Source organism: Cynocephalus volans, chromosome 4 (assembly GCF_027409185.1).
Source record: "Cynocephalus volans isolate mCynVol1 chromosome 4, mCynVol1.pri, whole genome shotgun sequence".
Classification (NCBI taxonomy): domain Eukaryota; kingdom Metazoa; phylum Chordata; class Mammalia; order Dermoptera; family Cynocephalidae; genus Cynocephalus; species Cynocephalus volans.
Window position 1 is genome coordinate 133072134 of NC_084463.1, and position 12177 is coordinate 133084310.

The window sequence follows — 12177 nt, forward strand, 5'->3', positions numbered from 1 at the left end:
ACAAAGAAGCACCACTATACATGTACCAGAATGGCTAGAATTAAAAAGACTAGTTATACCAAATATTGTGAGAACAAGGAACAACTGTGACTCTGACCTGAGTGTAAACTGGTTCAGCTGTTTTGGAAAATTGTTTGGCAGCATCTATTAAACCTGAACATGTGTATGCCTTTTGACCTAGCAAGCACACTCTTAAGTCGATACTCAATAGAAATGTGTACATATGAGCACCAGAAGGCATTTACAGGACTGTTCATATTATCCAAATGTTCATTAATAAATGAATGGGTAAATAAACAGTAGTGTATTCTCATAATGTACAGCAATGGAAATTATTGAACTACTGCAATAACAAATAACATAGATGAATCTTATATCTTTTTTTTTTTTAAGATGACCAGTAAGGGGATCTTAACCCTTGGCTTGGTGTTGTCAGCACCACGCTCAGCCAGTGAGCGAACCGGCCATCCCTATATGAGATCCAAACCCGTGGCCTTGGTGTTTTCAGCACCACACTCTCATGAGTGAGCCACGGCTGGCCCTTAGATGAATCTTATAAACATGACATTGAGCAAAAAGGCCAGAAAGAAGATACAGATTATGTGATCCCATTTAGATAAATTTCAAAAAGAGCCAAAACACATTGATGATATTAGAAGTCAAAAAAATTGCCTTTGGGGTGGAGAGAGGGGATAGTGCCTGGGAGGAGCCATAGTGGGGGGTTTCTAAGGTGTCGGCGGTGCTCTGTCTTGATCTGGGTGGTTGATACACAGTTGTGTTCGCTGAAAAGTTATTGAACTTCACACTTATGATTGGTGCCCTTTACTGTAGGTACGTTACAGTTAAATTTAAAAAGCTTATTAAAGAAAAAATATTCTCTTACTTTGTATTGACTAGTAAAAATGTTACTTTTCCTTTTAAGGAATTTGTTCCTGCCATTAAGGGTCTGTGGTTAAATGTGGAGTTGCTTAAGTACTCAGAATCCATATCTGCTTAATAAAGTAGAACAGCTGGTGTATTTGTGGAGTTCATGCCCTCCTGCAGTGAGTGGCTGATTTATATATTGATGGTGGTTGTTAGTCAAGCATAAGAATATGCAGATCAGATCACTGTTGAGACTTCTCCAGTTTGACATGTCCCAACCTGCCCTTTACCTGAACAGTAGTGAATGCTGAAGCTAGGGTTTGGTGGTTTTTACAATGTAGTATTTACAGTGTAGTCTTCTTATCCCATGTGCTGAAATAGGTATGCTGTTTATCTTTGTATATGTACATGTACTTTTTAAAAAACCTCTTAAAACTGAAGATTAACCAAATCTCTGGAAGAGGAAACATTTTATATAGGTTTTATTCAGTGGTGTGTTGACAGATATTTAACAGCTGACTCTCTGGAGAAGAAAGCCCTGGTTTGTAGTGTCTATCCATTTTAAGGGTGGAAATACTCTCCAGGGCTGATTTCAAGGTACCAACATGATGTCACTGAACCTGTGGCATTGGGAAGTGATGCTCAGTATCACTATTATATAGTGTTTCCACCATGAGATACAATAGACATTTATAACCTCAAAAATATAGGTAATTATAAAATGATGTGTTTTGAGTATTTATTACTTTTGTTTGTAGCATAATTTATTTAATTGTAAGTTTATATAATTTTTATGATCAGCATGCTTAACAACTTGCTCACACAATTCCTGAAAGTTTGACAGTGAGCAAGCTGGCTGCAGCACACCACTGGAACTGCAGGAACAAATTCCTGCAGTTCAAGAATTGCAAGTTCAAGATGTTCTGTTGTGAGGCTGCCACACGGAAAAGGAACCAGAACACCCAATTGAGAATTTAAAAGGGGGTTTTTATTGGCTGGCCTATGACTGTTCCTCCAAGAACGCCTTGGAAGGAAGTAGCCCTGAGTTTAAGTTTAAGGGGTCATTTAAAGGCACATAGTCACACAGGCAAAAAATCATATAGTCACATACTTACAGTTATCATATAGTTATATACATACATACATACATACATACATACCCTCCTGGCATGAGGAGGGGGTTTGGGGAGGCCTAGCGCAAGCTGATAACAGAAGCTGAAAGTGTAAGACCTGTGCACCATGCACAAATCCCACACACCGGAATGGCTCATTTCACAAAGACCATGAGACAGAGACCATTGCAATCAAGCAAGAGGAGTTTATTCCAGCATGCTGGGGTCACTTAGTCTCCTGGACAAAAGCGATCCCGAGCTCATAACACAAGCACTCTTTATACAGTTCTTCTAGACAGATTTTTGTGACAGGATGAGTTGTTGGTTATCTGTGGCGCCTTTACATTTATGGGTAGGCTGGTACCCCGATAAGGAACAGCACCTTTCTCGATTGTTTATCTTCCCTGGGGTCTGGCCAGGTGGCCTTTAGATAAGGAACTAGTCAGTTCCTGGAACCGGGTGGGGGTCACTCCCTTCTTGGAATTTTTAGTGTGCCCAGGCCCACCTGACCTTTACATGGCCCCTTAGAAGCTGCTTTACTTAAAATGTTTTCAGCAAGTATTTGTTACAAGAGCAAATTGTGTATATTAAAGTTATATTTTACTTTACAAAAGAAACCAGTTAATCACTTAGGGACAGCAAAAACTTTCACAGGGCAGTTTCCTCCTTGGGTTGTCTGGATACATCCAGATACAGTTCTTGGTGTTATCAGTCAGGGACAGCATAAGTGGGAAACAGCAAAGGCAGGCAGAACTTAAAATTTTTCTAAGTACAGGACAATTTTTAACCTTGAATTTTCACCACAGGTGTTGGGGGGCTTTCAAACAAGAACACTTTTCAAACAGTAAAAATGGCATAAGCTAAATCAGTCTACCTTATCACAATTCAAGATTGTAGACTGAGGTGACAGATTGAGGTGTAGATTAAGGTTCAAGATGGAAGATTGAGGTGACACAGGAGGTCTTTCTTCTTCTCACACATAGACATGCTAGATTAAATATTTTTCAAAAAAAAGATAGCTGAGCTAAAAAAACAAGAAAGTTCAATCTCCAAGTCTCAAAAATGGAAAAGGAATCACAGTAGTGAGTGTACATTGATGGGATACATCTCATGGGGGTAACCAGACCTGGTTTGCTCCTTAAGAAGATTTTATGCCTCCAAGGGGTTAGGAGTTGAGGCCATAGGCTTCATGTGTTGCAGAGAGCTAGAACTGGGCTCTTGGCATAATGGCAAGAGCTAGGAAAGGGCACCAAACCGGGGAAACTACCCACCAGACTGAGGATGCTGCTTGGAAGTATATGGGTGTAAATGGAAGCAGTCAGTCCTGAGAAATTGGGAGTTCTTCCCCTGTGCTGTGCTCAAGTGCAATTCCTACATTCTTGTCCCACTTAGAACCATGCGGAAACCCTGAACTAAGAAACAAGTGAATCAATGAACTCTGTTAAGCCTTTGCAGAGATGATGAGAAAATCACCACATGAAGACCCCTTCACAACTAGGGCACATGTGGTACTTCTGCAGAAGATAACTCCTGATGAAGATGAGTCACAGGGAACAATTACAGTACACACAAGGAAATGCAGTGCCCTGAGAAATTGCACATGCAGTACGTGTAACAATCATACACATGATAACCTGAAAGGGGCTTGAAGATAAGCATGTGTACAGATTTAAAGAGATGCAGAAAGGAATATTATCTGTAAAATAAGACTAAGATGTTCAAAACAAAACAAAATGGGTAGATTTGAAAACGAACCATATGGAAATTTATAGAAACAAAAATTCCAATCTTTGAAATAAAATCCAACAGATATAGTCACTCAATGGATGTTTACACAATATGTTAGATACTGATGAAAGAGAATTAGTGAATATGGAACTAGATCTGAGGAAATCCCCATGATGTTACTTTGATCGGATTGTGTTAATACTGAAAGTCTGATTTTTAAACTTTGGTATCAGGTTTAAACTTTGCTCAAATTAAAAAAAAATGTAATTGTAGCCTGATATTTCTAACTTACTTAGACAATTGATGCATATTTTATATTATGAATTTAATACTTTAGGTAATTGAATATTATTGGACCTTATAAACATTAATAGAACAGAGTTGGGCACATTATAGATACTCAGTAAATATTTGTTGTATGAAAGTGAATGAAATGTTAGAAAATAATCATAGCTACAACTAGAAATGGTTGATTTCAGAACTGAGCAGAGGCTACAAGGATTCATATTCCGATACTAAGGTTCCATCTTTCATTTCAGTCTGTTGGTATTCATTTTAGAGGTAAACCCAATAATCTAAGCAAAATATCACTATTCATATATATCTTGCCCAAGAAATCTTGGCTTCAGAATAACTGTGGATATATATCTATATATGTATTGACATCGATATAGATAGAAATAAAGGAATTAGGCTTTTTTCCTCCATGGTTCTGGGTGAATTGAACAGAGGTTGTATTGTGCTGTTTACATTCAGAGACAGCTTGTGTGTTATGAACTTGTCAGTATTAAGAATGTGGTGGGGTTTTTAACTGTAGGCCCTCTATAAGAGATTTATAAGTAGTGACTACGAAGGACATTATTACCTACAAATGAATTCTCCCTGTTTTGCTTGAAACAAAAGTGAAGAACTCAACACAAACGCCATTCTAATTATAATTTTAAATTCTTAAATTCTACAAAGTCCTGGATCGTTCGTTTCAGAAGTGGCACATTCGGGTGGGTTTTGTTCGAGGCGAGCTGGCTCCTGATTGTCCATACTCCTCTCTCCGAGCAGGTGCGGACGTTCTACATGAACGTGCTGAATGAAGAGGAGCGGAAGCGCCTGTGTGAGAACATCGCCAGCCACCTGCAGGGTGCGCAGCTTTTCATCCAGAAGAAAGCCGTGAGTGAATCTTTGTAAACCGAAGGGAGACATCTGCTGGCCGTAGAAGATAGTGTGTGGGAGAACCCTTAAAGGAAGCCTCACGTCTATTTGACTTGAGCTATAAGGACTTAAAAAAATAGTAATAATCCCCAATCAACCTCTGATTATTTTCTCCGCATGTTTTATCTGATATGGCATATCCATCAATCCTTAGCCATTTATCCAATGTGTTTTTTTTTTTTTAAGTTGAGTTCAGGGTGAACTCTTTCCTATGCAGTTTAATTCGACTGCAGCCAAGTTCTGTGCAGGCTAGTAAATGTCCACTATGTAAATGAGGATCTATAGGCCGACGGGTTAGCTCAGTTGGTCAGAGCGTGGTGCTGAGAACACCAAGGTCCAGGGTTCGATCCCTGTTCAGGCCAGCTGCAAAAAAACAAAACAAAACAAAACAAAAAACAAAACTGGGTCCTGCCACATTTTGCTTAAACTTTAGGTGATAAGAAATATAGGTTACATTTATGAAGCCTGCCTAAAGGCTCAATGTCTTGATACCTTGATCCTCCTTTGGATGCAAACTAGAAACTTGCATGTTTTCTGGGGTGACAACCGAGCTGCTTGTAGAAGGCAGGCTGAGCTTTCCAGCTAAGGTGCTGGGGTATTTTGGATGGTTGTTCATTGAGCCATGCGAAGCCTCTCACTTCTGGTTTCCTGGCCTGTCATGGGGATAGGCTTTTTGTAAAAGGAATCCCACTATTTCCTTGTCCCTTGGTGCTGCTTTTCTGTTCATAGGGGCAGCTGGGCCAGCAGCTGTATGGATGTGTTTGAGGGTCTAGGTTCAAGGGCCAGCAGAGGGCCTGATGGTTGCTCTGTGAGAGAGGCAGAGCAGGTCTTATTTCATCTCACTGATGAGAATGGCTGAGACAGCTTGGAAGCACCAGAACTGGGCCAAACTGTTGGCATTCTTCTCTCACACATGCTGACACTGTGAGGCTTCGTGGGGTTTCCTGATATGAACCTGCTCCTGCTGTCTGCTGAGGCTCAGCCTGTGGTCGGGGATTCCTGCCTGAAGTATGTAGAGTTGTTGTGCAGGCGCCAGTGTCTTTGTATACTTCTCTTTAAATTTAGGCAGTGTGGAGCCCGTGTCTTAATAACAAATCACTATAACCTGTTAAGTAATGTCAGTTCTTTACATTCAGTAAATGCAGCTCACCTCATATGCTTTTCTCACAATATTCTGTGAGGTAGATTGTGTTTTTTTCTTAACAACAAGAAGTTATCTAATTCTCTGACAGCAACTGGGGGGTCCTACAATTCAATTCAGTTCAACAGTAACTCCTAGAGTTAGCATCAGAACCCACAGATTTAGGGGTCAGCCCCACAAGACTGCTCTCATTTTAGACGCCATATGAGGTGCCCCGGCTACCTACAGGGCTGTAAATCTTGACTACAAATGTGGGGGTTCCGATGACCCTTCTTCAGGTTTGATGTTATGCTGAAAAGATTTACAGAACTCGGGAAAGTGGTTTACTTATAGTTACTGGTTTGTTATAAAGGATACAACTCAGGAACAGCCAGTGGAAAAGATGCATCAGGCAAGGTATGGGGGAAGGGCGTGGACTTTCAGGCCTCTCTGGGTACGCTGCCCTCCAGCACCTTGATGTGTTCACCAACCCAGAAGCTCCCTGAACCTTGCCATTAAGGGGTTTTTATGGAGGTTCCATTACATGGGTATGATTGATTAAATCATGGGCCATGTGTGATTGAACACAATCTCCAGCCCCTCTTCCCTCCCTGGAGTTCATGGGTAGGGCTGAAAGTTCTAACCTTTAATCACATGCCTGATCTTTCTGGCACCAGCCTCCATCCTGAAGCTATCTAGGACAACCCTCCCTTCCTCCACCTCACCCCATGGGTAATCTCAATAGCATACAAAAGACAGTGAATTCCAAGGGTTTTATTTTTATTTATTTATTTATTTATTTTTTAAAGATGACCAGTAAGGGGATCTCAACCCTTGGCTTGGTGTTGTCAGCACCACGCTCAGCCAGTGAGCAAACTGGCCATCCCTATACAGGATCCGAACCCGTGGCCTTGGTGTTATCAGAACCGCACTCTACCGAGTGAGCCACGGGCTGGCCTATTCGAAGGGTTTTAGGAGCTCTGTGTCAGGAGTGGGGGACAAAGACCAAATATTAATTTTTTTATTATACCACATAGGTGTAATTATCTTGCTTATTTAGAGAAAGGGACATTGAAGCTCGATAACTAACTTACCCAGGGTTACTTAGCCAGCGCATGTCAGAGTGTTCACTGGAAGCCCAAGTCTTACCCCAAGGTCCCCATCGTTAAATAACATATGGTACTACTTCCTACTGGAATGTCCTTTCTCCCTGCCGAATAAATATTGTGAAACAGACACTGCAGAGTGGTATAGTAGGGGGTTAGGGTAATGCTTACGTTTATTTTCATTTGGTTTTAGGTCAAGAACTTCACTGATGTCCACCCTGATTATGGGGCCCGAGTCCAGACTCTTTTGGACAAATACAATGCTAAGAAGCCCAAGGTAAGCCCGGAGCAGTCTGGCTATGGCAGAAGATGTGGATTTGATTAGGCATAATTTGGTTTCCATTTAGCATTCTTCTCTTCAGGGACCATTACTTGCAAATATTTGATTTCTTAAGCAGCTGTCCAGAAACTCATTTGAGATACAGAGAACTCATCAGCAAAACATATATTCTTCATTTTAGCTCTGAACAACATAAGACAGTTTATTTATTTATTATTTATTTATATATTGACAGTTATACCAAGAATTTATTCAGAAAGAGCCAATATATTAACACAATGTTTAAGAATCCAAGGGCTGAATACAGATAGTCAATGATGATTCTCAGATTACATTTTAAAAAAAATTTTAACTTCTCAGTATACATTGTAGTTGATTTTCATGACCTTTTACCCATTCCTCTTCCCCCTTCCTCTCTCCCCTCCCGTCCACATCATATCTATTCACTTGTCTTAAAAAGTTCAAGGAATTGTTGTGATTGTTGTGTCTTCTTCCCCCTCCCGCCTTGTTTGTTTATAAGACAGTTTTAAATGAATGAATTCTGAATTATTATTTTCATTTGGCTACAAATTGAAGCTAAGTAAATACCAAGTTGCTGCTGCCTGTGAGTTAATTAACCTGCTGGTCTTGTTCTTTTAAAACAGAACGCTATTCATACCTTTGTGCAGTCCGGGTCTCAGTTGGCTGCAAAGGAGAAAGCTAATCTGTGAGGCTAGAAGACCCTAGTCCTTCACCAAGGAGCTGTCCACCTGTGAAGCAAAGCAGAATGTTCACACATGTAATCCATGCATCGCTGGATAGAAGATCTCCTGTGCTAATGTGCAAATGCAAGCTAATGGCTTTAAGATGATAATCCAGGTTTCTGTAGCAAATAATGTCACAACTTTTCATGCTATTTTACTAGGGGAAAATGAAGGTTAGGGCTTAACAGTCATTTAAAAGAAACATGTATTTACTTTTGACACTGGTTGGATTATTCATTTAAAATGACTAGAGGGAAAGTTTCTAGTGAGAAATATGATTTTATTTGATAAGAAAAAATCTTGGTGAAGTTATTATGTTTACATATCACCTTATGACCTATTATATAAAAATATGGCTGTAATTATACAAGAAGAAAAGATGAAGATGATCTCCTCAGAAATGTTTATTTTTCTAAGATTCTTATATGAAAAACACATTTAATGCATCAGTGTCTTCAGAAAATAACTTTAGCACCATCGTGGCTTTATGTTTATTCCTGCTTGTAATTGACCAGATTAATTTTTTTGTCACTTGGAATTACATTTATGCTAATACAGCATTGATTTTGCAACAGGTTTATTTGTGATTGCTTATATTTTTACAATAAAATAATCTGTAAGTAAGATTATAAGAAATGGTGCCTGATTTCTTTCGAATTCATATATAATTTGGAAAGTGCGACTAGACTCTTAATTTGAACATCATCTGTTTTTAGATGCTTACCCTTAAACATGAAAATACCAGAATCATGAGGATACCATGTTATTTGTTTAAATCAATAGTCTTTGGACAGCCTTCAGAGACACTGAGAAAATAGCAAATGCCATAACTTTGAAAATTACTTAGTTCTCTTGTCCTAGCTTATTTACTTATGATTATGAGTTTATAAAATAAGGGCTCAGGGTGCTGGGTCCCAGCATGTGGCTTGGCCCATGGCTGCACACCTGGCCCAGGTCACAGAGGCCCAGGCACTGTGGAGCCGCCAGCCTGGGTCACCAAGGCAGTGTCATCCATGACCACACCTGACCATGTTCCAATTACAGGGCCTGGAAGCTAGAAGTGCAACTGTGTGGGCACATGGGGGAGAGACCGTTTGTTTGTGACTATGAAGGGCGTAGCAGGGCCTCTGTCAGGGATGACGATCTCAGTCACCACACCTTAATTCACACTGGAGAAAAGCCATTTGTGCTGCTACTGGCTGTGATCACAAATCCAACACAAAGTCAAACTTGTAGAAACATTTTGAACATAGACACGAAAATTAGCAAAAACAATATGTATGCAATTTGGGAGGTTGTAAGACCTTTAAGAAATACGAGCAGCTGAAAATTCATCAGTGCCAGCATACCAATGAACCACTGTTCATGTGTGCCCAGGAGGGATGCGGGAAGCCATCTGAAACGACACGGGAAGCCATCTGAAACGACACGGGAAGGTCCATGAGGGCTGTACATGTCAAAAGGGATTTTCCTTTGTGGCAAAAACACAGAACTTCTAAAAAATGTGAGTGAAACCCATAAAGAGGAAATAACATGTGAAGTATGCCGGAAAACATTTAAACGTGAAGATTATCTTAAGCAACATATGAAAACTCATACCCCTGAAAGGGATGTGTGCTAGTGTGAAATGGCATCTCACTAGGCTTGCTGTGTGCGTGATCCTGACCAGAAGAAAACGAAGCTCAGAGTAGAACCATCTTGTGAAAAATGGGAGTCTGGCCTCTCATCTCGGTGGATATCTCTCTCCTAAAAGGAAACAATCAAAGCTTATCTTTGCCTAAAAATGGAGAGCTGCTGAGCTGTAAGGAAGACAGGGGGCTCTCAACAGTCGCAATACTTACCCTCAACTAAATACCACATTGCTTTGTTTAAAGGACTACCGACCAGTGAGCTCAGTTATTTTCTCACAGAAGCATATTCTTTATTAAAATCACTGATGCAGAAATAAAAAAGTAAAATAATAAAATGAAATAAAATAAAGGGCTTTCTTTCTTTTTTTCCAGCTCATATTTGCCTATCATGTTTGAAAATCACATGGAAGACTTTAAAGGTGAATTCTAAATAGTTAACAAAACCCCATTTTCATTGAAAATCTATATACAGACAGATCTACTACCTCTCAATCTATTACCTCAAACTTCGTTACTCTCCTGTCAAAATCTCCTGCCTAATTTCCTCCTGTGTTTGAGTATGCTTTGAGACTGTTATATTTGTAGACATAGAAAATAAATGTATCTGTTTGCACCCAATGGTGAATACTTTCAATGTAGTAACTTTACTATAGCTATGTCCTTGAAGATAAACTCATAAAAATTAATATAATTGGTAATAGAGAGGGAGGTTACTTGTTTGCATATTGGTTATACACATAAAGACACAGAAGTTTATTTTTTCAAAATATTTTAACATTTACTTGTACATATTTGTGGGGTACAATGTATTGCTTCAATTCATGCATATATGCACAATGATTCACTTGGGGTAGATAGCATAGTTTTGTACCCATTAGTCCACCACTTTTCCTCCCCCAAACCACATAACCATTATTCTACTCTCTACTTCTATGAGAACCACTTATTTTCTTAGATTCCACATAATGAGAGATATCATGTGGTATTTGTCTTTTTGTGCCTGACTTCACTTAACATGATGATTTCCAATTCCATCCATGTTGCTGCAAGCGATAGTATAGCATTTTTAAAAATAGCTGAGTAGTATTCCATTATGTATACATACTACAGTTTTTCTATCCATTCATCCACTGAGGGACATTTAGGTTGCTTCCATCTCTTGGCTATTGTGAATATTGCTGCAGTGAACATGGGAGTGCAGGTGTCTTTTTGATATACTGATTTCATTTCCTTTGGATATACTCAGTAGTGGGATAGCTGGGTCTTAGGGTAGATCCCTTTTTAGTTCTCTGAGGAACGTCCATACTCTTCCATAGTGGTTGTACCAATTTACATTCCCACTAACAATTTACATTCCCACTAACAATTTACATTCCCATTAACAATGTTTTTTCCCTCATCCTTGCCAGCATTTGTTATTTTTTTGTCTTGTTGATAATAGCCATTCTAACTAGAGGGAGATGATATCTCATTGTGGTTTTGATTTGCATTTCCCTGATGATGAGTGATGGTATTAGCCCGTTTTGGGTGGTATAACAATACCTGAGACTGGGTAATTTATAAAGAACAAAGGTTTATTTGGCTTACAGTTTCTGAGGCAGGGAAGTCCAAAGTCCATCCGGTGGTGGCAACAGTGACCCAGGGGTCTCATGTTGCAAGATCGAGGAAGCAGAGAGAGAAAGACTCTCTCTTCTTTTAAAGCCCTCAGGACCATGCCCCGACCACCATATTTAATCCATTCACTACTGCACAATCCTACAATCTAATCACCTCTTCAAGGCTCTACCTTTCAGTGACCATAATAGGATCTCCCACCCTCTTAACAGTCACCACGGGGATAAGTTTCTAATACATAAAACTTGGAGGACACAATTCAAGCTTCAGGAAGTTTTGGGGGGACATAAGTCAATCCACTACAGTGATGTTGAGCATTTTTTCATGTGCCTGTTGCCCATTTGTATAAGACACAGAGTTTTTGAGATAGTTTTCAGCTTTGTTCTATTTGGTAGTCTAAAAATAAGTTGATGGCTAAAATCACATGTATCTATGTGCCTAAATAGCTGACACATAAAAGCGTCCCCAGTTTTGCTCAGGAGACCTCTTATTATGATTTTCTTTTCTTTTTCATTGTGATTTTCAAAGATAAACACTGATTTTGTTAACATCTCCCAGAGGTATTATCTAATTGTGTTCCTCTTAAGTGACATTGAAGTACCTCCTAAGAGTTTCTGAGCCAAATTCATAAGGAGGGTAAAATTAGTGGGAGGCAGTGTATGATAGTCTTAGAACCAGATGGACCTAGATTTAGATCCAGGCTCTGCCATTTTCTACCTGTGGGAGCTTGAGCAAGTTGCTCTACTCCCTGAGTATTAGTTCCCTCATCTCTA

At 39.6% G+C, this 12177-nt stretch overlaps 1 protein-coding gene and 1 pseudogene across 1 annotated transcript in view; both read left to right on the plus strand.

The window, feature by feature from the left end:
- The window catches only part of CAT (catalase), a 34291-nt gene extending 25508 nt beyond the window's left edge, over window positions 1–8783 (plus strand). Inside the window, exons 11-13 of the mRNA XM_063093124.1 lie at window positions 4761–4868; window positions 7330–7413; window positions 8061–8783. Coding sequence (XP_062949194.1) covers window positions 4761–4868; window positions 7330–7413; window positions 8061–8126 — 258 coding nt within the window. The 3' untranslated portion in view covers window positions 8127–8783. The remainder of the gene's footprint in view (window positions 1–4760; window positions 4869–7329; window positions 7414–8060) is intronic.
- A 406-nt stretch (window positions 8784–9189) lies between these two features.
- On the plus strand, window positions 9190–10010 carry LOC134376428 (transcription factor IIIA-like; annotated as a pseudogene).
- Window positions 10011–12177: the final 2167 nt, after the last annotated feature.